The sequence below is a fragment of the Artemia sp. Qi Xiang Cuo genome, chromosome 4, assembly GCF_049724085.1.
Source record: "Artemia sp. Qi Xiang Cuo chromosome 4, ASM4972408v1, whole genome shotgun sequence".
NCBI classification, from domain to species: Eukaryota; Metazoa; Arthropoda; class Branchiopoda; order Anostraca; family Artemiidae; genus Artemia; species Artemia sp. Qi Xiang Cuo.
The window spans coordinates 87,403,546-87,428,374 of NC_142797.1; the positions used below are offsets into that span (position 1 = coordinate 87,403,546).

At 32.9% G+C, this 24,829-nt stretch overlaps 1 protein-coding gene across 1 annotated transcript in view; it reads right to left on the reverse strand.

Annotated features, from left to right (window-relative positions):
- The window catches only part of LOC148953586 (uncharacterized), a 148,584-nt gene that overhangs the window by 16,271 nt on the left and 107,484 nt on the right, over nucleotides 1-24,829 (reverse strand). Inside the window, exons 3-4 of the mRNA XM_089087748.1 lie at nucleotides 16,496-16,657; nucleotides 2,248-2,433 (exon numbers count right to left, since the gene is read on the reverse strand). Of these exons, the coding sequence (XP_088943874.1) occupies nucleotides 2,248-2,433; nucleotides 16,496-16,657 (348 nt within the window). The remainder of the gene's footprint in view (nucleotides 1-2,247; nucleotides 2,434-16,495; nucleotides 16,658-24,829) is intronic.

Sequence of the window (24,829 nt, forward strand, 5' to 3'; positions counted from 1 at the left end):
TAAATTGATGTACCCATTGCTTCTTGTTCAAATCCTATCACCAATCAAGTTATCGTATATTGAGCAACCGCCGCTGTCTCTGATTGGCTCCTAAAAAATGGGTGTTGCCTTTTTTATATATATATATATAAACTACTTTATAACTTGCCAGCTTTTTTTTAAATGTGCATGTAAAACCGAAGTGTATATTCTTGTGCAATTGATATCAATAACAAAAAGCGTTGTCTTATAAAACCATGACCATACTCTCAAAACATGTTGGACCACATTATAGATTGCCAGCTTTTTTTAAATGTACACGCAGCATGTTCTTGTGAAATTCATTGTGCAATTGATATCAATATCAAAAAAAAACAGTCTAATTCTCTTATACAACCTTGACTATAGTTTCAAAACGTGTTTAATCACTTTATAGCTTGCCAGATTTTTTGCAATGTCCACGTGAAACTGTGTGAGGGAGTACTGACTCTCTTTGAAAAGGTGTAGAGCATTAAGCAAATAGCATGGTCCTAGGGCATTAAGCAAATAGCATGGTAAATCTTAGGGCATTAAGCAAAGTATAATGTACTACTCTACTCACGACACAACATCATCCCAACTTTCAGACGTAATCCAAGATCCTAAATCAAAAAGCTTTTGTCTTGTTATTGGCCTGTACAAAAATTCAGAAACAGAGTAATTCGTTTTAAAAATAAGCAGTGGTTTCAATTGTAGCATGAAATGATAGCTACCACTGAGGGGGGAAGGATAGTTTGAGTATTGTAAAAGGTTTTAAGATTGTTGCAAATGACATCCAAACTGGCTACACCTTTTGTTGTAGGGTAATCAACAATTGGCATGAGCTTCAGATCTTTGAATAGATAATTAAGACTCAATTTATTGTGCGTCTCCTGCTATAAAAATTCCTCATTTGAATATCGTCACGAAGTCAAGAATTACTTCTAGAATATCATAAAAATTACGACGAAAACAAACATTCTGTCCGGGTGAATAATAAAATGAATAAATGATTAAATTAATGCAAGGACGAGGCATGCATTTGGGCTTAGTAGATCTTGAAGAATTAAAAGATTAGTTTCATAAGTGGCCATGTTAAGGGTCTTGAAGAGGGTAGCAAATTTCCAACTAAAGGCTCACTTTGGTCTTCTACTGGTACTGAGTGATAATTCTTGATTGGTTTTTGTTCAAACGAGGTGTAGCATGTCTACCTTTCTGCTTAAACTTTCATTGAGAAGGAGGTGCGGGTACGGGTACATTATATAGCTTCAATCATTAACACATCCAATCATAAGGACGCACGAGCACACAAAACAGAGCTTATAGGAGCCACCTTCCTACTGAATGGCTACTGGTGTGACTTTTGTTGAACAGATGAAAGGCTCACTTTAAGCTTGCAATCATAGACAATGGAAATTCTAGTGTGATTTCGGCTCAAACAATTCGTTACCTGCTTATATTTATTCTAAAATGTTAGAGGTTTGAGAGAGGTGACAATGTGAGAGGGGCTCTCGGCTCACTTTGTTCCTCCACTGATCGAAAATCTTTGCATGATTTTGGCTCTAAAAATAAAAAACATATACCATTTCATTGAACATTTGGCCATGGGAAGATTAGGGAAATTGTTGGAAGAGGCCTTGGGGCAATCTGATCCATCAATTACATAATTTAAAATTCATTGCAAGATTCCAGTTCAAAACTCCTATCTCAATATGAAATACTTCAGCATCCCTCACAAATGAATAAATAATGTAAAACAGCTCAACCCTTTTACAAAAAAGCTAGCGATGAGAAGAGCGAAGGTAGGGCTGTTAGATCTACCACTTGTCCACTTCCTGCCTCCGACAATACATAGAGATAATAAACCATTCAGATAATAAGTTGATGTTGGAAAGAAGGGCGAGGGGAGAGTATTGTCGAGGGAGACTTAGTGCCTCCATTGATACATATAGAAATCGTTGACAATCTTTTTTAAAAGAAAGCGCTACGACCCAATATTTCTGCCAAAACATTCCCAGCGGGAGAGGAATAAGAACAGAAAAGAATATTGATTGCTTTTACATCGAGTCAGGGCTTGGTTTATTTTTTTCACAAAGTATGGCACTTTCTAGAAATAAATTGAAATCAGTAAAACTAAAAGGAAAAAAAAAGAATGGACAAAACTAAATTCTCTCTGCCACAGCACAAAAAAAACCATCGATATTAGAGCTATACTAATGAGCATTCAAAAATAAAAATTGTTATACTAACCACGACAGATTTTTTTGCTGATACTAAACCCAACTGAACAGTGACACTGGAATGATGTTACTACACACATAGATGACTCTGTACATGAGTTTGACGTTTCTGTACATGTGGCTCCTATGTCTCCTGCGGCTTGGCATACGCTTGTTTCCCCTCCATACGGAAAGCAGGATCTAACTTCGTTAGTTACTACAAAAAAGAAAATAGCAACAGTTTGTGTAGTTTGTCAAGAACCTGCATATCGATGGACCATAATTTATTTATATAATAGTCGTTTTATCTAATAGGAAAATTTAATATGTTTTGATTTGGCAAATATAGCTGTATTTTAGAATTCAAACTTTGTGCACCTAATTAGGCCCTTTTAAGCACCTCTTTTGCTGTATTTGCTGTGACGGTTCAACTTAATTTATTTTTATGATGTAATTAGCCAATTGGTCATTAAAAAATTACTGTCTTAATATACAGATAGCTTCTGCCTGCTTAGTCACTTTTACTTGTCACTAGTAGGGTCGTATAATAATCAAACGAACTGTAAGTAAGGTAACGAACTGTAAGTAAGGAGCGACCCGGCTCAATGGAAACCGAAACTCTAAAAACGGGATTTTGATAACAATAGATACATACAAGGAATTAGATTTTAATGCTGATTTTAAATATATAAGTTTCATCAAGTTTACTCCTACCAATCAAAAGTTACGCGCCTGAGAAAATTTGGCTGATTTTCGAAAAAAGGGGTAAAGACCCTCTAAAAGTTATAGAACCTTACTGAAAATCACACCATCATATTCAGCGTAACAGAGAACCCTACTGTAGAGGTTTAAAGCTCCTATCTACAAAAGTGTTTAATTTTGCATTTTTTGCCAAAAGAAAGATCACGGATGCGTGTTTATTTGTTTGTTTGTTTTTTGTTTGTTTTTTTCCCCAAGAATAATCGTATCGACCCAGAGGTCCTAGAATATCGTGGGATGGCTCATTGGAACGGAAATTAAAAGTTCTAGTGCCCTTTTAGTAGGGAAGGGGTCACTACTCCGAGGCTTACATAATTTATGCATGTTTTTATGGTTTTTCTCACTGAGGACGTTTTTTCATGATTTTTCTCACTGTGGATGTTTTTTCATGGTTTTTATCACTGTTGATGGTTGTTTGATGGTTGTGCGAGTTAGTCAATTTGTTTGTTGTTTTCTTGGATGTCAACATAAGTTCACATCAACAATTGCAGGATGTAGACATCTGGTTATTGGATGTTTCTTGAATGGTTATGAGTATTGGTCAATTTATTTGTTGTTTTCTTGGATGTCAACATAAGTTCACATAAACAATTGCTGGATCTAGACATCTTGGATCTAGGTTATTGTTTGTTTTTTGGTTGGTTATGAGTGTTGGTCAATTTATTTGTTGTTTTCTTGGATGTCAACATAAGTTCACATAAACAATTGCTGAAATATCGACTCTAACGGGACAGGGTCTATGACACCTCTTTCAAGGTCAATTTGTTTGTTATTTCTAAGCGTATTGATCTACTCTAACGTGAAAAGATCACGTGTCTCTTTCTAAGCAAGTCAGGGAATCGAAAATATTAACGGTACAGGATTGCAGAGAATACAAGGAAGGATTTTTGTTGTACTTGTTATTTGTGTGTCAAGAGATTGAAGAAGTGAGAACAGTTTGACTTTACTCATTAGGATATATTGTAATAATGAGTGGAATGTTTACACTATTAAAAGTTGATAGTGGAGTTGGTAGCAATGATACAAGAGCCCCAAACATTGCGATGAAAATCACGAGAGGATCACGGCTTTGTCTGGAATGGGATGAAGTATATACAAGATATGTGATATCTTTGAGTAAATTTAAAATGGAGGATCAATTATTCTTCACTGCAAAAGTTGATATAGCACATGTAAATAGACTTCAAAGTGCTTTAAGTGTATTAGTGAAGCATATCGAAGACAATAAGCTATATTGCTAATTGTACATGTGTAGTATTATTGTTTTAATTATGCAATAAAATTGTTCCGAAATCGAAAATGTTCCCTTTTTTTGGTGGAATAAGTAGAACGAATCATGGTCAGTCTAGAGTCAGCAGTGAGAGTGACAGGATTAAAAAATGAATAAATTTGAGAAACAGAGAATTAGATCGAATCTGGTGATTATGGAAAAACATTTGATTTTGGATAATGATTTTTTTGAATCATCCCTTCAAAGAAAGATATTCTCAGAGGGAACACTTGGCAATATTATGAAAAATGATTCTCCCCCATTGGACTATTGTATGAAACTTGTACCATGTGACTCAAATGTTTATACTCAATTTACTAATATATTCATTGCAATAAAGAAGAATAATATTGAAAATACTCTTTTGAAAACATTGCCATAGATTCAATGTAGATGACTCCCCCTTCGAAAGAGGTAGCGTCACAGAGTTACTCCTCTCACCATTCCTTCCCTCTGAATTAATCGAACGAGGATCAGTTTCGTTTTAGCTATGAGAGAGTTGACATCAGATACCAAAAAATGTTCTATACATGTCCACTATGCATGTACACTCTTTGCAGTTGGTCATCATGTGAGAATTGTACAATTATTGATGACTATAATGAAAAGTGCAAATTATGTAATGCTTTAAATTACATAGAGGATATGCAGCACAAATTAAAGGATGTAATTCATGTCTTGAAGAGATTTGTGACTCTCACCCTAGAGGACATCTATGCTCCAATTGTCACTATGACAAATGGGATCAGTGGGAGAATACTTACCCCGGTAGGATTGTAAAGAACCCCAAACGTGATTTTAGTTTATTTCTATGATATTGGTATCGTCGTGGATTTAAATTATTTTGGGAGGAAGAATCTGGTCTACGATTCAACTGTCGGAGTAACAAGAAACTTTGGTTTCTACTTCATCGTTGTGACGACACTGCCTATTATGACTATAAACCTTGTGATTTTTATTTGGAAGTTATCGAATGTGATTCACCATTTGAAAACACTGTATTTGATATTGCTTCAAATAGACAGATTGAAACACGTGAATTTCATAATATGAATGCAAATAGTATCATTGACTATACAAAGAGATATGACATGAGTGAAGTTACATTATACTTTTGAAAATATGACCCTGAATTTGCAGCCAATCAATATCAATATACAGTGAATCCAAATAATTTACCAGCATTTGTGGTTCACGACAGTTGCCTATACACCGAAGAAGAACAAATCTAAAGTGAAGAATAAAGACATTGTTGTATATACATTTGTCATTTATTAATAAACAAATTCACATACATTTTTTAAGCACTTTACTCGTAGGGCACTAAAATCAATATTATACAGGTCTGAGAGGATTGTTTCCACCATAAAGTTGTTCAGACGTGGATTGTCTACATAAATGTTGAGAAACTGCTTGTACGTATAGCCGCGACATTGTCTTTAGTAAAACCTGGAAATTACATTTTTTTTTACACAAAGGACATTTTTCTAAGAAAAGTAAAGAGCTGCTACACTAAATCAAAGATGAGCAGAAATAATGTTGAATAATTGTTCAAACATAAATTTTCTATAAATTTACTTCTAATGGTATATTTGTTAGAGTGAAAAAACTTTTTTTTCCACACAGGACATTTTTCAACTAAAAGTAAAGAGCTGCTACACTAAATCAAAGATGGCAGAAATAATGTCAAATAATTGTTCAAACGTAAATTTTCTGTAAACATACTTCTAATGGTATATTTGCTAGTGACAAAAACTTTTTTTTCCACAAAGGACATTTTTCAACTAAAAGTAAAGAGCTGCTACACTAAATCAAAGATGAGCAGAATAAATGTCGAATAATTGTTCAAACGTAAATTTTCTATATACTTACTTCTAATGGTATATTTTCTAGAGTGACAAAAACCTTTTTTTTCCACAAAGGACATTTTTCAACTAAAAGTAGAGAGCTGCTACACTAAATCAAAGATGAACAGAAATAATGTCGAATAATTCTTCAAACGTAAATTTTCTGTAAACTTACTTCTAATGGTATATTTTTTAGAGTGACAAAAACTTTTTTTTCCACCATAGGATATTTTTCAACTAAAAGTAAAGAGCTGCTACACTAAATCAAAGATGAGCAGAAATAATGCCAAATAATTGTTCAAACGTAAATTTTGTGTAAACTTACTTCTAATGGTATATTTGTTAGAGTGACAAAAACTTTTTTTCCACAAAGGACATTTTCAACTTAAAAATAACGAGCTGCTACACTAAATCAAAGATGAGCAGAAATAATGTCGAATAATTCTTCAAACGTAAATTTTCTGTAAACTTACTTCTAATGATATATTTGTTAGAGTGACAAAAACTTTCTTCCACAGAGGATATTTTTCAACTAAAAGTAAAGAGATGCTACATAAAATCAAATATGATCACAAATAAATTTGAAAAATTGTTCAAACGTAAATTTTCTGTAAACTTACTTATAAGGGTATATTTTTTAGTGAAAAAAAATTTTTTTCCACAAAGGAAATTTTTAACCTAAAAGTAAAGACCTGCTACACTAAATCAAAGATGAACAGAAATAATGCAAAATTATTTTTAAAACGCAAATATTGTGTAAACTTATTTTCAATGATATATTTTTTAGAGTTACAAAAACCTTTTTTTTCCAAAAACGATGTTTTTCAAAGAAAAGTAAAGAGCTACTACACTAATTCAAAGATGAGCAGAAATAATGTCGAATAATTCTTCAAACGTAAATTTTATGTAAACTTACTTCTAATGGTATATTTGTTAGAGTGACAAAAACTTTTTTCCACAATGGACATTTTTCAACTAAAAGTAAAGATCTGCTACACTAAATCAAAGATGAGCAGAAATAATGTCTAACAATTCTTCAAACGTAAAGTTTCTGTAAACTTACTTCTAATGGTATATTTGTTAGAGTGAAAAAAAACCTTTTTTTCCACAATGAATATTTTTCAACTAAAAGTAATGAGCTGCTACACTAAATCAAAGATGAGCAGATATAATGTCGAATAATTCTTCAAACGTAAATTTTCTGTAAACTTACTTCTAATGGTATATTTGGTGGATTGACAAAAACTTTTTTTTACACAAGAGGATATTTTTCAACTAAAAGTAAAGAGCTGCTACACTAAATCAAAGATGAGCAGAAATAATGCCAAATAATTGTTCAAACGTAAATTTTGTGTAAACTTACTTCTAATGGTATATTTGTTAGAGTGACAAAAATCTTTTTTTTCCAAAAAGGATGTTTTTCAAAGAAAAGTAAAGAGCTGCTACACTAAATCAAAGATGAGCAGAAATAATGTCGAATAATTCTTCAAACGTAAATTTTCTGTAAACTTACTTCTAATGGTATATTGGTTAGAGTGAAAAACAACCTTTTTTTCCACAATGGATATTTTTCAACTAAAAGTAATGAGCTGCTACACTAAATCAAAGATGAGCAGAAATAATGTCGAATAATTCTTCAAAAGTAAATTTTCAGTAAACTTACTTCTAATGGTATATTTGTTAGTGACAAAAACATTTTTTCCACAATGGACATTTTTCAACTAAAAGTAAAGAGTTGCTACACTAAATCAAAGATGAGCAGAAATAATGTCGAATAGTTGTTCAAACGTAAGTTTTCTGTAAACTTACTTCTAATGGTATATTTGTTAGATTGAAAAAAACTTTTTTCCACAAAGGACAATTTTCAATTAAAAGTAAATAGCTGCTACACAAAATCAAAGATGAGCAGAAATAATGTTGAATAATTCTTCAAACGTAAATTTTCTGTAAACTTACTTCTAATGGTATATTTGTTAGAGTGACAAAAAACTTTTTTCCACAAAGGACATTTTTCAACTAAAAGGACAGAGCTGCTAGACTAAATCAAAGATGAGCAGAAATAATGTCATATAATTGTTCAAACGTAAATTTTCTGCAAACTTACTTCTAATGGTATATTTGTTAGAGTAACAAAAACTTTTTTTTCAACAAAGTATATTTTTCAACTAAAAGTAAAGAGCTGCTACACTAAATCAAAGATGAGCAGAAAAAATGTCGAATAATTGTTCAAACGTAAATTTTCTGTAGACTTAATTCTAATGGTATATTTGTTAGAGTGACAAAAGCTTTTTTTCAACATGAGGATATTTTTCAACTAAAAGTAAAGAGCTGCTACACTAAATCAAAGATTAGCAGAAATAATGTTGAATAATTGTTCAAACGTAAATTTTCTGTAAACTTAATTCTACTGGTGTATTTGTTAGAGTGACAAAAACGTTTTTTTCCACAAAGGACTTTTTTCAACTAAAAGTAAAGAGCTGCTACACTAAATCAAAGATAAGCAGAAATAATGTCGAATAATTGTTCAAACGTAAATTTTCTGTAAACTTACTTCTAATGGTATATTTTTTAGAGTGACAAAAACTTGTTTTTCCACATGAGGATATTTTTCAACTAAAAGTAAAGAGCTGCTACACTAAATCAAATATGAGCAGTAATAAAGTCGAATAATTGTTCAAACGAAAATTTTCCATAAACTTACTTCTAATTGTATATTTGTTAGAGTGACAAAACTGTTTTTCCACAAAGGACATTTTTCAACTAAAAGCTAAGAGCTGCTACACTAAATCAAAGCTGAGCAGAAATAATGTCGAATAATTGTTCAAACGTAAATTTTCTATAAACTTACTTCCAATCGTTAATTTGTAAGAGTAACAAAAACTTTTTTTCCACCAAAGACATTTTTCAACTAAAAGTAAAGAGCTGCTACATTAAATCAAAGATGAGCAGAAATAATATCGAATAATTGTTCAAACGTAAATTTTCTGTAAAATTACGTCCAATGATATATTTTTTAGAGTGACAAAAACTTTTTTTCTACAAAGGACATTTTTCAACTAAAAGTAAAGAGGTGCTACACTAAATCAAAGATGAGCAGAAATAATGTCGAATAATTATTCAAACGTAAATTTTCTCTAAACTTACTTCTAATTTTATATTTGTTAGAGTCGCAGAAACTTTCTTTTACACAAAGAATATCTTTTAAACTAAAAGTAAAGAGCTGCTACATTAAATCAAAGATGTACAGAAATAAAGTCGAATAATTGTTTAAGCCTAAATTTTCCCAAACTATGAGATTACATTTTTTGAACCAGAGAAATGTATGGTCATATGATTTTATTGTAAAAGCCACTATACTTTATGAAATTCATTATTTCATGTTTCATCTCTTTAAAATTACCTGAAAGCTTCAAATTAATATACCCAATAATACAGGAGTTTGTATTTCATTACGGAGTTCTGAAAGTAAAAGTAAAATCTTTTACGTGTAATAAAAAATAAAATTTAAACTTACATTAGCCATTCTAGGACTGGCGACTTCATTTGGGATATTCATCACTATATTAATATATATCTTTATTTCAATATGCACTGAAGTTAAAACCATCAAACACCAAGTAATATACGGTGATAACGGTATATTTCTTTCAATAATTAAATTAACAAATGTTATTTAGAAGTACAGAACAAGTTCATATAAGACTTCATTCTTTTGCAAATGACCTTCACAGCCCCCTCTCAATGAAACAGTTATATCAAATCTGATAACATATTAAAATGACATTGAGAAAAAGAAGCATTCTAATACCGCATTGTAAATTAATAACATTATGCCATTTTATGACTTGTTTTTCAGAAATAAAGTTACATCTATTGTTCACGAGGTATAAATAACATATTGAATGACATTGAGAAAAAATTGTCATTTATGCGTGAGAGAACAACCATCCCCCCCCCCCAACACAACCTACTTTCAGAGAATATTAGCGGATTCTCCCTTATTGTTTCGAAAACCGTAAAACAGTAACCACTAGTTCCAAAATACCTTAGAAATTGTTCAGATTACTCACGATTTTATACAAGCTCTTTTGTGGGAAAATAAACAGATACATGCATTGTAATTTTCCAGTGCACGCGAGAAAACGTGTCTAGGAATCACGTGAATAGCAAATTTCAAACAGTTCGTGGTAACGAACTGTAAGTAAGGAGCGACCCGGCTCAATAGTAACCGGAACTCTAAAAATTGAGTTTTGATAACAATAGATACATCAAAGAATCAGAATTGTATGCTGATTTCAAACATATAAGTTTGATCAAGTTTAATTTTGCCCATTAAAAGTTACGCGCATGAGAAAATTGGTCTTATTTACGAAAAAAGGGGGAAATAACCTTATGTGATTTCTATTCCTAATGCAAAATGCCCTTTATAGATTTCTAATACATCTAAAAGAAATTATTTGTGAAGTTTTTAGCTTATCATTTATCATTATTTTAAGTGTAATTGGATAACGGAAACATAGTTTTGGCATTGGGAAGTGTGTCAGATGTGTTTCAATTTTATTCAGAATCCACAAATATTCTCTGAAAGTAGGTTGTGTTGGGGGGGGGATGGTGGGTCTCTCACGCATAAATGACAATTTTTTCTCAATGTCATTTAATATGTTAATTATCCCTCGTGAACAATAGATGCAACTTTATTTCTGAAAAACAAGTCATACAATGGCATAGTGTTATTAATTTCCAATGCGATATTAGAATGCTTCTTTTTCTCAATGTCATTTTAATATGTTATCAGATTTGATTTAACTGTTTCATTGAGAGGGGGCTGTGAAAGTCATTTGCAAATGAATGAAGTCCTATATGAACTTGTTTTGTACTTCTAAATAACATTTGTTAATTTAATTATTGAACGAAATATACCGTTATTACCGTATGTTATTTGGTGCTTGATGGTTTTAACTTCAGTGCATATTGAAATAAAGATATATATAAATATAGTAATGAATATCCCAAACGAAGTCACCGGTTCTTCAATTGCTAATGTAAGTTTAAATTTTGTTTTTTATTTCACGTTAAAGATTTTACTTTTACCTTCAGAGCTCCGTAATGAAATCCAAACTCCTTTATGATTGGGTATATTAATTTGAAACTTTCAGGAAATTTTAAAGAGATGAAACATGAAATAATGAATTTTATAAAGTATAGTGGCTTTTACAATAAAATCATATGACCATACATTTCTCTGGTTCAAAAAAATGTAATCTCATAGTTAGGGAAAATTTACGCTTAAAAAATTTTTCGACTTTATTTCTGTACATCTTTGATTTAATGTAGCAGCTGTTTACTTTTATTTGAAAAAATATTCTTTGTGGAAAAAAATGTTTCTGCTACTCTAAAAAATATAACATTAGAAGTAAGTTTATAGAAAATTTACGTTTGAACAATTATTCGACATTATTTCTGCTCATCTTTGATTTAGTGTAGCAGCTCTTTACTTTTAGTTGAACAATATCCTTTGTGGAAAAAAAGTTTTTGTCACTCTAACAAATATACCATTAGAAGTAAGATTACAGAAAATTTACGTTTGAACAATTATTCGACATTATTTCTAATCATCTTTGATTTAGTGTAGCAGCTCTTTACTTTTAGTTGAAAAATATCTTTTGTGAAAAAAAAGTTTTTGTCACGCTAACAAATATATTATTAGAAGTAAGTTTACAGAAAATTTACGTTTGAACAATTATTCGACATTATTTCTGCTCATCTTTGATTTAATGTAGCAGCTCTTTACTTTTAGTTGAAAAATGTCCTTTGTTGAAAAAAAAATTTTTCACTCTAGCAAATATACCATTAGAAGTAAATATATAGAAAATTTACGTTTGAACAATTATTCGACATTATTTCTGCTCATCTTTGATTTAATGTAGCAGCTCTTTACTTTTATTTGAAAAATGTCCTTTGTGGAAAAAAAGTTTTTGTCACTCAAACAAAATTACCATTAGAAGTAAGTTTACAGAAAATTTACGTTTGAACAATTATTCGACTTTATTACTGCTCATATTTGATTTAGTGTAGTAGCTCTTTACTTTTAGTTGAAAAATGTCCTCTTGTGTAAAAACAAGTTTTTTTCACTCTAAAAAATATACCATTAGAAGTAAGTTTACAGAAAATTTGAGTTTGAACAATAATTCGACATTATTTCTGCTCATCTTTGATTTAGTGTAGCAGCTCTTTACTTTTAGTTGAAAAATTTCCTTTGTGGAAAAAAATACTTTTATAGTCACTCTAAAAAATATACAAGTAGAAGTAAGTTTACAAAAAATTTACGTTTGAACAATTATTCAACATTATTTCTGCTAATCTTTGATTTAGTGTAGCAGCTCTTTACTTTTAGTTGAAAAATATCCTCATGTGGAAAAAAAGCTTTTGTCACTCTAACAAATATACCATTAGAAGTAAGTTCACAGAAAATTTACGTTTGAACAATTATTCGACATTTCTTCTGCTCATCTTTGATTTAGTGTAGCAGCTCTTTACTTTTGGCTGAAAAATGTCCTTTGTGGAAAAAAATTTGTCACTCTAACAAATATAAAATTAGAAGTAAGTTTAAAGAAAATTTACGTTTGAAGAATTATTCAACATTATTTCTGCTCATCTTTGATTTAATGTAGCAGCTCTTTACTTATAGTTGAAAAATATCCACTGTGAAAAAAAAAGGTTTTTGTCACTCTAACAAATATACCAGTAGAAGTAAGTTTACAGAAAATTTACGTTTGAACAATTATTCGACATTATTTCTGCTCATCTTTGATTTAGTGTAGCAGCTCTTTAATTTTAGTCGAAAAATGTCCTTTGTGGAAAAAAAAACTTTTTGTCACTCTAAAAAATATACCATTAGAAGTAAGTTTACAGAAAATTTACGTTTGATGAATTATTCGACATTATTTCTGCTCATCTTTGATTTAGTGTAGCAGCTCTTTATTTTTAGTTGAAAAATATCCATTGTTTAAAAAAAAATTTTTGTCACTCTAACAAATATACCATTAGAAGTAAGTTTACAGAAAATTTACGTTTGAACAATTATTCGACATTATTTCTGCTCATCTTTGATTTAGTGTAGTATCTCTACTTTTAGATGAAAAATGTCCTTTGTGGAAAAAATTTTTTGTCACTCTAACAAATATACCATTAGAAGTAAGTTTACAGAAAATTTACGTTTGAAGAATTATTCGACATTATTTCTGCTCATCTTTGATTTAGTGTAGGAGGTCTTTACTTTTAGGTGAAAAATGTCCTTTGTGGAAAAAAAGTTTTTGTCACTTTAACAGATATACCATTAGAAGTAAGTTTAAAGAAAATTTATGTTTGAAAAATTATTAGACGTTATTTCTGTTCATCTTTGAATTAGTGTAGCAGCTCTTTACTTTTCTTTGAAAAAAATCCTTTGTGGAAAAAAAAAGGTTTTTGTAACTCTAAAAAATATACCATTAGAAGTAAGTTTACAGAAAATTTACGTTTGAAGAATTATTCGACATTATTTCTGCTCATCTTTGATTTAGTGTAGCAGGTCTTTACTTTTAGGTGAAAAATGTCCTTTGTGGAAAAAAAGTTTTTGTCACTTTAACAAATATACCATTAGAAGTAAGTTTATAGAAAATTTATGTTTGAAAAATTATTCGACGTTATTTCTGTTCATCTTTGAATTAGTGTAGCAGCTCTTTACTTTTAGTTGAAAAATGTCCTTTGTGGAAAAAAGTTTTTGTCACTAACAAATATATCATTAGAAGTAAGTTTACAGAAAATTTATGTTTGAAGAATTATTCGACATTATTTCTGTTCATCTTTGATTTAGTGTAGCAGCTCTTTACTTTTAGTTGAAAAATGTCCTTAGTGGAAACATTTTTTTTTTCACTCTAACAAATATACCATTAGAAGTAAGTTTATAGAAAATTTATGTTTGAACAATTATTCAACATTATTTCTGCTCATCTTTGATTTAGTGTAGCAGCTCTTTACTTTTAGTTGAAAAATGTCCTTTGTGGAAAGAAAAGTTTTTGTCACTCTAACAAATATACCATTAGAAGTAAGTTTACAGAAAATTAACGTTTGAACAATTATTCGACATTATTTCTGCTCATCTTTGATTTAGTATAGCAGCTCTTTACTTTTAGTTGAAAAATATCTTCTTGTGGAAAAAACATTTTTGTCACTCTAACAAATATACCATTAGAAGTAAGTTTATAGAAGATTTACGTTTGAACAATTATTTGACATTATTTCTGCTCATCTTTGATTTAGTGTAGCAGCTCTTTACTTTTCTTTGAAAAATGTCCTTTGTGGAAAAAAAAGGTTTTTTCCAGGTTTTACTAAAGAAAATGTCGCGCTATACTTACAAGCAGTTTCTCAAACATTTCTGTAGACAATCCACGTCTGAACGACTTTATGGTGGAAAATATCCTCTCAGACCTGTATAATATTGATTTTAGTGCCCTACGAGTAAAGGGCTGAAAAAATGTATTTGAATTTCTTTATTAATCCACGACAAATGTATATACAGCAATGTCTTTATTCTTCAATTTAAAGTTCTTCTTCCTCAGTGTATAGGCAACTGTCGTGAATCACTAATCCTGGTAAATTATTTGGATTCACTGTATATTGATCTTGATGGGCTGCAAAGTCAGGGTCACATTTTCTACAGTATAACGTAACTTCACTCATGTCGCATTTCTTTTTATAGTCAATGATACTATTTGCATTCAAATTGTGAAATTCACGTGTTTCAATCTGTCTATTTGAAGAAATATCACATACAGTATTTCAAATGGTGAATCACATTCGGTAACTGCCAAATAAAAATCACTAGGTTTATAGTCATAATAGGCAGTGTCGTCACAACGATGACATAGAAACCAAATTGATTCTTCCTCCCAAAATAATTTAAATCCACGACGATACCAATCTCGTAGAAATAAACTACAATCACGTTTGGGGTTCTTTCCAATCATACCAGGGTAAGTATTCTCCCACTGATCACATTTTTTATAGTGGCAATTGGAGCATAGATTTCCTCTAGGTGAGAGTCACAAATCTCTTCAAGACATGTATTCCATCCTTTAATTTGTATTGCATATCCTCTAATTAATTTACAAAGATTGCATAATTTGCACTTTTCCTTGTATTCACCAATAATTGTACAATTCTCACATGATGACCAACTGCCAAGAGTTTACATGCGTAGTGGAAATGTGTAGAACATTTTTTTTTGGTTTCCGATGACAACTCTCTCACAGATAAAACGGAACAGATCCTCGTTAGATAAATTCAGAGGGAAGGAATGGTGAGAGGAGTTACTCTGTGACGCTACCTCTTTCGAAGGGGGAGCCATCTACACCGAATCTATGGCAATTTTTTCAAAAGTATATCCATGATATTATTCTGCTTTGTTCTAATTAATATATCAATTATTTGAGTATAAGCATTTGAGTCATATCGTAAAAGTTTCATAAAATAGTCCAATGGGGGAGAATCAGTTTTCATTATATTGTGAAGTGTTCCCTGTGAGAATATCTTTCGTTGAAGGGATAACTCAAGCATACATTTGAAGCATACATTTTCTTGTGGAGGGGGGGGGCATTTTCTGCTAGGAGTTTTTAACCCGGGGACTTTTCATGGGAAGGGAAGTTCCCAGGGAGTGAACTTGTCAGGGGAAATTAAACACTGGGGAAATTTGCCAGAATTCTTATGCAAAATTCTTTTTATATGACTTACTTTCTCTTTTCCGTCTCAATTTTACGCTCAGAGTGGTTAAGAGTAATTGTCCGGGGTAAACTTTTCACCGGGATTGAATTGTCTAGAGGATATTTCCGTGGGGAGGGGGTTACTCCATGGAAGTGGGGCCAGATTTCCTGGCATTATTTAAAAAACCATCAAAAATTAAATAAAACACAAGTTTGACCAAATAGGTCAAACGAAACAGTCAAAAAGTTATCTCCCTCAATGGTCTGATAATAGATTACACATATTATGACATCCTTTTATTTTTTTATTTTAAAATTGGTTTACCACAATGCAAAAATACCGGAGTAACGAATGAGAAAAAAATAGAAAAGAAAAACACACATTTGCACCCAGCAACAACAACGCGTATCTGTATTACTACAAATGAAAAAAAAAAATCTAGTGCATCAACCCTGTCTGAGAGGCTGCTCTAGAAGTAACAAATATCGCTCTTATGCACAATACTACTCATAGCTCATGAGTATTGGTGTTCTGGACCTGCAACACTTCAGAAATAGAGCCAGAATATAAGTTTTTCCGAAGCCTTACTTCTGCTTATGTGAGATGTTACAAAAGCAACTACCATACCAAAAAATTCTTTCAATGAGTGAAAAATAAATACTTGCGTTTACATATCTGTGTTGTGGCTGAAGTATTTAGAGACACATAATCGTTAGATGAACAGATACAAAAGAATCCACCATAGTTGTTTGGTATACATGTGGCTCCTTCATCGCTGAGAGCACAGCTATTTTGTGCATTTTGATCGTTTTCACAAGTTTTGAAAGCTGTAAGAAATATACAATATAAAAATTTAAAATAATGTGAAATATCTGAGCCTTCCCAAAACTGAATATATTAAGAACAAATCCCGCATGTATAGTATTTGTTGTTCGGAATCAAACATTATCTTAAATTAAGATTAACTATGAAGTGGAAGCTAAAATTAGACACATCAGATTTTTACAGAATCCTACAGTGAAATCCTTGCAGGCTTAGACGAAAGCTGTTCAGACAAAAAGAAGTTTGTGTCAATCATAGATGCATAACATACACAAGGGTCATATGCTAAAAGAATGTGTGATGGCTGAAAATTTGATAAATTCAAATATTGATTCAAGGTCGTCATTTTCACCGGGCATCGGATCCCAAACCAAACAGTTTGTGGTAACGAACTGTAAGTAAGGAGCGACCCGACTCAATAGTAATCGTAACTCTAAAAAACGAAATTTTAATTCCATTAAACACATCAAGGGAATAGAATTTTTATGCTGATTTCAAATATATAAGTTTTATCAAGTTTAGTTTTACTCATCAAAACTTCCGAGCCTGAGAAAATTTGCCTCATTTTCGAAAAAGGAGAAAACAACCCCTAAAAGCCATGGAATCTCAATGAAAATCATATCATCAGATTCAGTGTATAAGAGGACCCTACTCTAGAGGTTTCTAGCTCATGTTTTCAAAAATGTGGAATGTTTTAATTTTCCCAGAAGAAAGATCACGGAAGCGTGTTTATTTGTGTGTGTGTGTTTTTTTTTTCAGGGATGATCGTATCGACCCAGTGGTCATAGAATAATGTAAGAGGGCTCATTTGAACGGAAATTAAAAATTCTTGTGCCCTATTTAACTGACCAAAACAATTGGTGGGCAACTAGGCCCCTTCTCCCACTAATTTTTTCTCAAAGTCACCTGATCAAGATTTTGAGATAGGTATTTTGTTCAGCATAGTTGAAAAATCTAATAACTATGTCCTTAAAGATAAATTAATCTCCCAAAGTCCCCGGGGGAAGGGCTGCATGTTGTGAACTTTGCCCATTTTTTACATATTTTATAGGTTATTGCGAAGTATACAGACGCATAAAGGGGGATTTTTTCTGGTGGGGGGGGGGGGTACGTGGTAGGATCTTTCCATGGGGAAAGTAATTTTCTCGTCAATACCTCACTCTTTATGCTATTAAATAAAAAAAACAAGTTTTTTTAACTGAAAGTAAGGAGCGACATTAAAACTTAAAACGAACAGAAATTATTCCGTATATGAAAGGGGCTGTCCCCTCCTCAACGCATTGCTATTTACGCTAAAGTTTTTTATTTTTAAAAAAAAATATTATTGTGATAAAGTCAAACTTTAGCGTAAAGACCAAGGCGGTGAGGACGGGACACCCCCTTTCATATAGGGAATAATTTTTGTTCTTTTTAAGTTTTAATGTCGTTCGTTACTTTCAGTTAAAAAAAACTTGTTTTTTTATTTAATTTTTGAACGTTTTTGAATAAATGCAGGTTTTGATCTTTGCTCACAGTACATGAATAATTAAAACAAAATTTTCATATTGATTTACTTTTATTTGGTTAAATGGCTTTCTCGAAACTTGTTTCATTTTATTTACGAACGTTTTTATTAGTAATAAATATACGTAACTTAAGAATTAACTTACGTAACGAACTTCTATATTAATATATTTTTAATACGTATATTAGGAGGTTCTCCCCCTAGTCAATACCTTGCTCTGTAAGCGAAAGTTCAAATTTTGTTCCAATTCTTTAAAAATGGCCGCTTAATCACAAAGGCCGTTAATTAGAATAGATAGCTCTTATGAAAGTACTAAAAGATCTCTGGCTTAATGAGTGAGGTATTGACTAGGGGGTGAACCCAATCATATATGTAATATTTTCTGTTCGTTTAAAGTTTTGATGTTGCTGCTGTTGCGGTTGAAAAACTTGTTTTTTTATATTTAATTTCTGATCTTTTTTTAAATAATGCTGGGATGTCCGGCGTCCCCTTCATAGCAATGTCCCTTCCCCCATGAAAACTTCCTTCATGGAAAGATCCTCCTACATAACCCCCGACCCCAGGACGCAGGAATTTGTTTCAGGGGGGGGGGCCAATTTGTTTCAGGGGGGGGCAAATCCTTCAAACCCATTATTCTGTGAGAAAAATCAGAAAATTATGGGAAAATGAAAAAAATCGTGAGATTTTGGGGGAGGGGCGGGCCCGGAGGCCCCCCCTGCGTACGTCCCTGCTCGACCCCCCCCCCCCTACCAGGAAAAATCTCCCCTGAAAACATCTGTACTGTATACTTCCCAATAACCAGTACTATATGTTAACATTGGGTAAAGTTCATAACTTTCAGCCCTCCTCCCGGGAACTTCGGGGGATTAAGTCATCCTAAAACAATGAGCGTGGGAGGGGGCCTAGTTGCCCTCCATTTTTTTGGTCACTTAAAAAGGGCACTAGAACTTTTAATTGCCATTCCAATGAGCCCTCCCACGATATTCTAGGACCACTGGGTCAATACGATCACCCCTGGGTAAAAAAAAATAAATAAACACGCACCCGTGATCTTTCGTCTGGCAAAAAATGGAAAATTCCACATTTTTATAGATAGGAGCTTGAAACCTCTACAGTAGGGTTCTCTGATACGCGGAATATGATGGTGGGATTTTCATTCAGGTTATATAACTTTTAGGGGGTCTTTCCTCCTTTTTTCGAAAATCAGCCAAATTTTCTCAGGCGCTCAACTTTTGATGGGTAGGATTAAACTTGATGAAACTTATATATTTGAAATCAGCATTAAAATATGATTCTTTTGATACATCTATTTGTATCAAAATACCGTTTTCTAGAGTTTCGGTTACCATTGAGCCGGGTCCCAATAACCAATACTATATTTCAACCTTTCAGCCCTCCTCCTGGGGGCTTCGAGGGATTAAGTCATCCTAAAAGACATAGTTATAATATTTTCGACCATGCTGAACAAAATGGCTATCTCAAATGACTTTGGGAAAAAAATGAGCGTGGGAGGGGGCCTAGTTGCCCTCCATTTTTTTTTTGGTCACTTAAAAAGGGCGCTAGAACTTTTAATTTCCGTTCCAATGAGCCCTCCCACGATATTCTAGGACCACCGGGTCGATACGATCAACCCTGGGAAAAATAAAAAAAAGAAAAAAAAAAAAAAACAAATAAACACGCATCCGTGATCTTTATTCTGGTTAAAATTGCAAAATTCCAAATATTTGTAGATAGGTGCTTGAAACCTCTAAAGTAAGGTTTTCTGATACGCTAAATATGATGGTGTGATTTTTATTAAGGTTCTATAATTTTTAGGGGGTCTTTCCCCCTTTTTTCGAAAATCAGCCAAATTTTCTCAGGCGCATAACTTTTGATAGGTAAAATTAAACTTGATGAAACTTATATATTTTAAATCAAAATTAAAATTTGATTCTTTTGATGCATCCATTGGTATCAAAATTCCTTTTTTTAGAGTTTCGGTTACCATTGAGCCGGGTCGCTCCTTACTGACAGTTCGTTACCACGAACTGTTTGAAAATTTTCCTTAGTACTTTCAAAAGAGCTACTTATTCTAATTAAACAGCCTTTGTGATTCAGAGGTTATTCTTAAAGAATTAGAACACAACTCGACCTTTAGCGTAAAAAGCGAGGTTTTGACGAAGGGGAGAACCCCCTCATATAAGTAATAATTTTTGTTCGTTTTAGGCTTTAATGTTGCTCTTTGCTTTCAGATGAAAAAACCTGTTTTTTTTTTACTTAATCATTATAAAATACAAAAAGATAAGCTTTCCACAATTGACCTACCAATTGACCAAACTCGTAACAAGCCATATTTTTGAATCTTATGTGTTTGGGGGCTGAAAAAAAAGAACCAAGGTACACTTTTCGTTAAAATAAGTAACCAAAATAATAATATAGGCCCACAAAACTAAGTGTAAGACATCAGAGGCCTAAATTCTCAAAATCGTATGAAGACCAGCATAAGTTTAGTATCTGAACTAAAAGGAACTGACTTCTGAACCTAATCGGATTATCTTTTGTACTGTACTGTGTTAGATTGCGTAATTAACTTAAGGATTTAATTGTGAGGGATTGTTCACTTCATACACAGTGAGTTATTATTTATCATAGTGAATATTTTAGTTCCATAACTGAATATTTACTTTTGGTCAAGTAACCTTGAATTAAGACTGATTAACAGTTCGTGAATCTGTTATGTCTCGTCAGAATAAATGTCGGGAAAAAATAGCTCCTAAGGCTACCACCCAAGAAGGATACTCTCACTGAAACCCTTGGCCAGTCGCCCATCGAACCTACTTCTAAAACTCTTTCTAGACCCCCCCCAACTACGCGGTCAAAACAGTTAGCCACTTGTCAGGAATTTAGGCCTTAGCCGCAACTAACTCTAATGAAAGAGGTGAGACGCCTGGCAAAAAGAGGAAAAAGGATGAAACTCGTTCGCCAGTGATAGTGCAACCCCTTCCTTCAAGTGTCCCAGAAACTAGTACTACAGGTTACCCCAATTATTATACTGTCTCAATCAAGAAAACCAATGGCCAACCCTTTTCAAAAGATCGAATAATATAAATTAGGAAAGCTGTCTTTCTGATCGCCAAGGTAAATTTTGAACTTGTTTTCAAGCAGGACGAGTCTATTGATATTTACTTTACGTCTTCTCAGGCGGCAGACCATGTCCTGTCAAAATCCAAAGAAATAATTCTTGATGGCTCGAAAATTTTAGCCACAAAAAAAGACGAGGAAAAGTTGCACAAGTATGTGCTTTATGGTGTTGATACCAGTGTAAAAGTGGAGGAAATACAAACAAAACTAATAGATTCTTCAGGCCTTCTCATAAATCCTTCAACTGCAATAAGGCTAAGTTTAAACAAAGAAGGAGTCCTTCACCCAAGCCGTTCAATCCTTATTTCCTGCAAAGTTGAGCTAAACAGAGACATATTCTTGTACGGTATGTCTTTTTTTTATAAGATTTATAAGCCTAAGCCCCTACAATGCTCCACGTGTCTGGCCCACGGCCACAGCAAAAACACTGCAAACAGTCCTTTCTGACTTGCCTTAAGTGTGGGAAAACAGGCCACGCAATTAGTGAATGCCCTGAGTCAGACCCTTTCTGCAGAAATTGTAACCGTAAGGGACACAGAGCCCTCCAAAAACAATCTTGCCCGGCTCACCAAAAGCGAGTCGTAATCTTAGAACATCAGATAAAATGAACCTACCCTACTCAGTTGTAGCTGCAAGAATCCCTCGGCAAGCCACACCCCGTCGGCCCAGCAGAAGTCAAGCAACAGTCGTTGTGGAAGATGCAAATATAGCATCATTAACTAAAGAGGCAAACAATGTTCATACTCAAGGTAATAGTCAGTCCCCCCCATCCCTAACCTAAGTTTACTTCAACATCCTGCCCTCCAAAAGATTCATCCGAAAGCTGCCAAGAATGGCAAAGACTTGCAACTTATCTCACAGTCAGTCACTTAATTGAGGTTAATAATTAACCTGAGGAAACCAAAAATATTCTCAAGAAGAAAGCTATCACTAAACTCCTAGGTGATGACATTTTACAAATAGCTATAGCTCAACTATCTTCCATCAAAAAGGACATAGATTCCACATCGAAGCTAGTTAAGCCTGTTGACTCAACTGTAAACCAAATTGGTGCCACTGCCCTAGTCAAAGGCAAGAAATCTAAGAAAAAACGGCAAACTTTCCATCCCAGTCCAAAATTACCATCAATGATGATTCGTCGGCTGAAGAAGAATCTCAATATTGACATCAAGCAAATGATGAAACTCTGACCACAATGGATATTTAAATGTGGACTATGCAAGATTTTATGTTTCTCACGAATTTATAACTGTGCAATAATGTTGTTTTTAACTATTACGATGACCAAAATAATTTGCCCACCAACCCCTTAGCTAGCCCCAATCGCCCCTTAAACCATATTAACTGTGAATATCTCGACACTTTTTATTTTGTACACAATGTAAAACCTAAGCTAATGGACGAGACCAAACTTAATGTAATTTGCTTTAACATCAGAAGGATACGAGATAAGTGGAAAAATTTTAAAGATTTAATTTTAATTAACGGTTACTGTCCTTTCGACGTAATTGGAATAACGGAGACGTGGCTTTCAGAAATTGATGATACTAACGAATTTTCCCTCCATGGCTTTCGAGCTATTAATATTGAAAGAAAATTAACCAAGTCCTCTGGTGGTATTTCTCTTTACATCCGGTCAAGTCTAAAATTCACCAGGCTATTACACTGTGAATCCTTATTCTCGCAACCTATAAATAATAGATGCATTTATTCAATAATTGTAGACATAAGTGTTGACGACAATTCTTTTATTTTTTCGTTGTTTTATAGACCACCCTCATTTCCTACACCTTTGTTTCGTAATCTGTTTGATGACTATTCTAGTTTTATTAATTTACCACAAAAGAAGGCAATAGTTTTTGGGGACTTCAATTGTAATTTACTAAATATTAGCAATAATAATGATTGTGATACCTTCTTTGAAACATTTACCTCAAGTGGTCTTCTTCCAACAATCTTTTTTCCTACTAGAGTTGATCCTATGAGATTTACCGCTACTGTAATTGATAACATTTTTGTATCCACTTCCCTGGGAAACTACCTGTCCTCCAAAATAATATTCTCTGACCTGTCAGACTACTTTCCAATCTATCTCTCCCTACCCTCCCTACCAACTACTCAAGCCTTTACAACTAATACCCCTTCGTCTAATAGAATATATAATATTTCGAATATGAAACGGTTCACGGATCGTTTGAAATCCTTTGACTGGTCCATGGTTTTGGATTTTCAGGATGTTAATTCAGCCACAAATGGTTTTACACAGGGACTGAGTGATCTTATCAGTTCAACCTTTCCAGTCCGTGAATCAAACCGAAAAACTACCCATATCCGCCCCTGGATTTCGAATAGCCTGATAATCTCTTCATACCGTAAAACTGACCTATATAAGTTAGCTTGCAAAACCAGTAGCGTTATTGACCTAACTAATTATAAAAAACATCAAAACTTATATACCAAACTCGTCCGAGAAGCAAAAACAACTTATTATTATTCAAAAATCTCTCACTGCAAAGGGAACTTGCAAAAAATTTGGTTCACAATAAATGAAACTCTGTCAAAAAAAGGAATTCAATATCTATAACTATTAATCTTAAGGACTTCAGTGGCAGATTAATTGACACAATTTCAGTACTGGATGTTTTTATAATTATTGCACCAATATTCCAAATGCTAACTCCTGTTCCCCCTCCGAGTCAGTACACCCTAGCAAGAATCCCAGATCCATGTTTTTCTATCCAACTGATAGTAATGAGGTGCTTCAAGTTATCGAATCTCTCTCTAATAGTAGTACAACTGACTTCTTTGGCATAAGTAATAAGCTTCTTATAACTGCATCTTCCTATGTTTGTGAACCCATTGTGCACATAGCAAACCTGTCTATGATCAATGGAGTCTTCCCAGAAATATTTAAATCAGCAATTGTTATCCCGATCCATAAAAAAGGCGATCCTTCTGAGATAAGTAATTATCGTCCAATCTTACTTCTCCCAGTTATATCCAAAGTACTCGAGAGAATTATCTTCCGACATCTGTCTCCCTTTTTATTTGGGATTAATCCTTCAGATTTGTTGATTTCTTCTCATCAATATGGCTTCCGTTCCAAATTTTCAACTTAATTCCTATAACTTGGCCCGGAGTTTTAGGGTTGACTCTGTCATTTAGATAAGTATCTTATGATTTTTCTTGGAATACACTACATTTCTGAGCCTTAATATTTTCGTAACGATAAGAAACATTCGTTTCTCACTTGATGCTTTTTAAGAAAGTCAGGGAATATGATTTTTCTGCCTGGGACACCAAGCTTTTTTGGGTTTAATGTTTATTGACAATAAGCATTAATCACATTTTGCTACCCCTACGACACCAGTCATCATCAATATAAGCGTCTTCTAACATTTCTAACGGGCCAAGTTATAGGAATTAAGACCATATCATCAAAATTGTGATCAAAGTGTAGAAATAACGGTCAGTTTCTTTGCAAACATTAGCAAAACATTAAAACCTGACAATTTCATAAGAAACAAGAGCCAACTATAGAAATCACGACAGC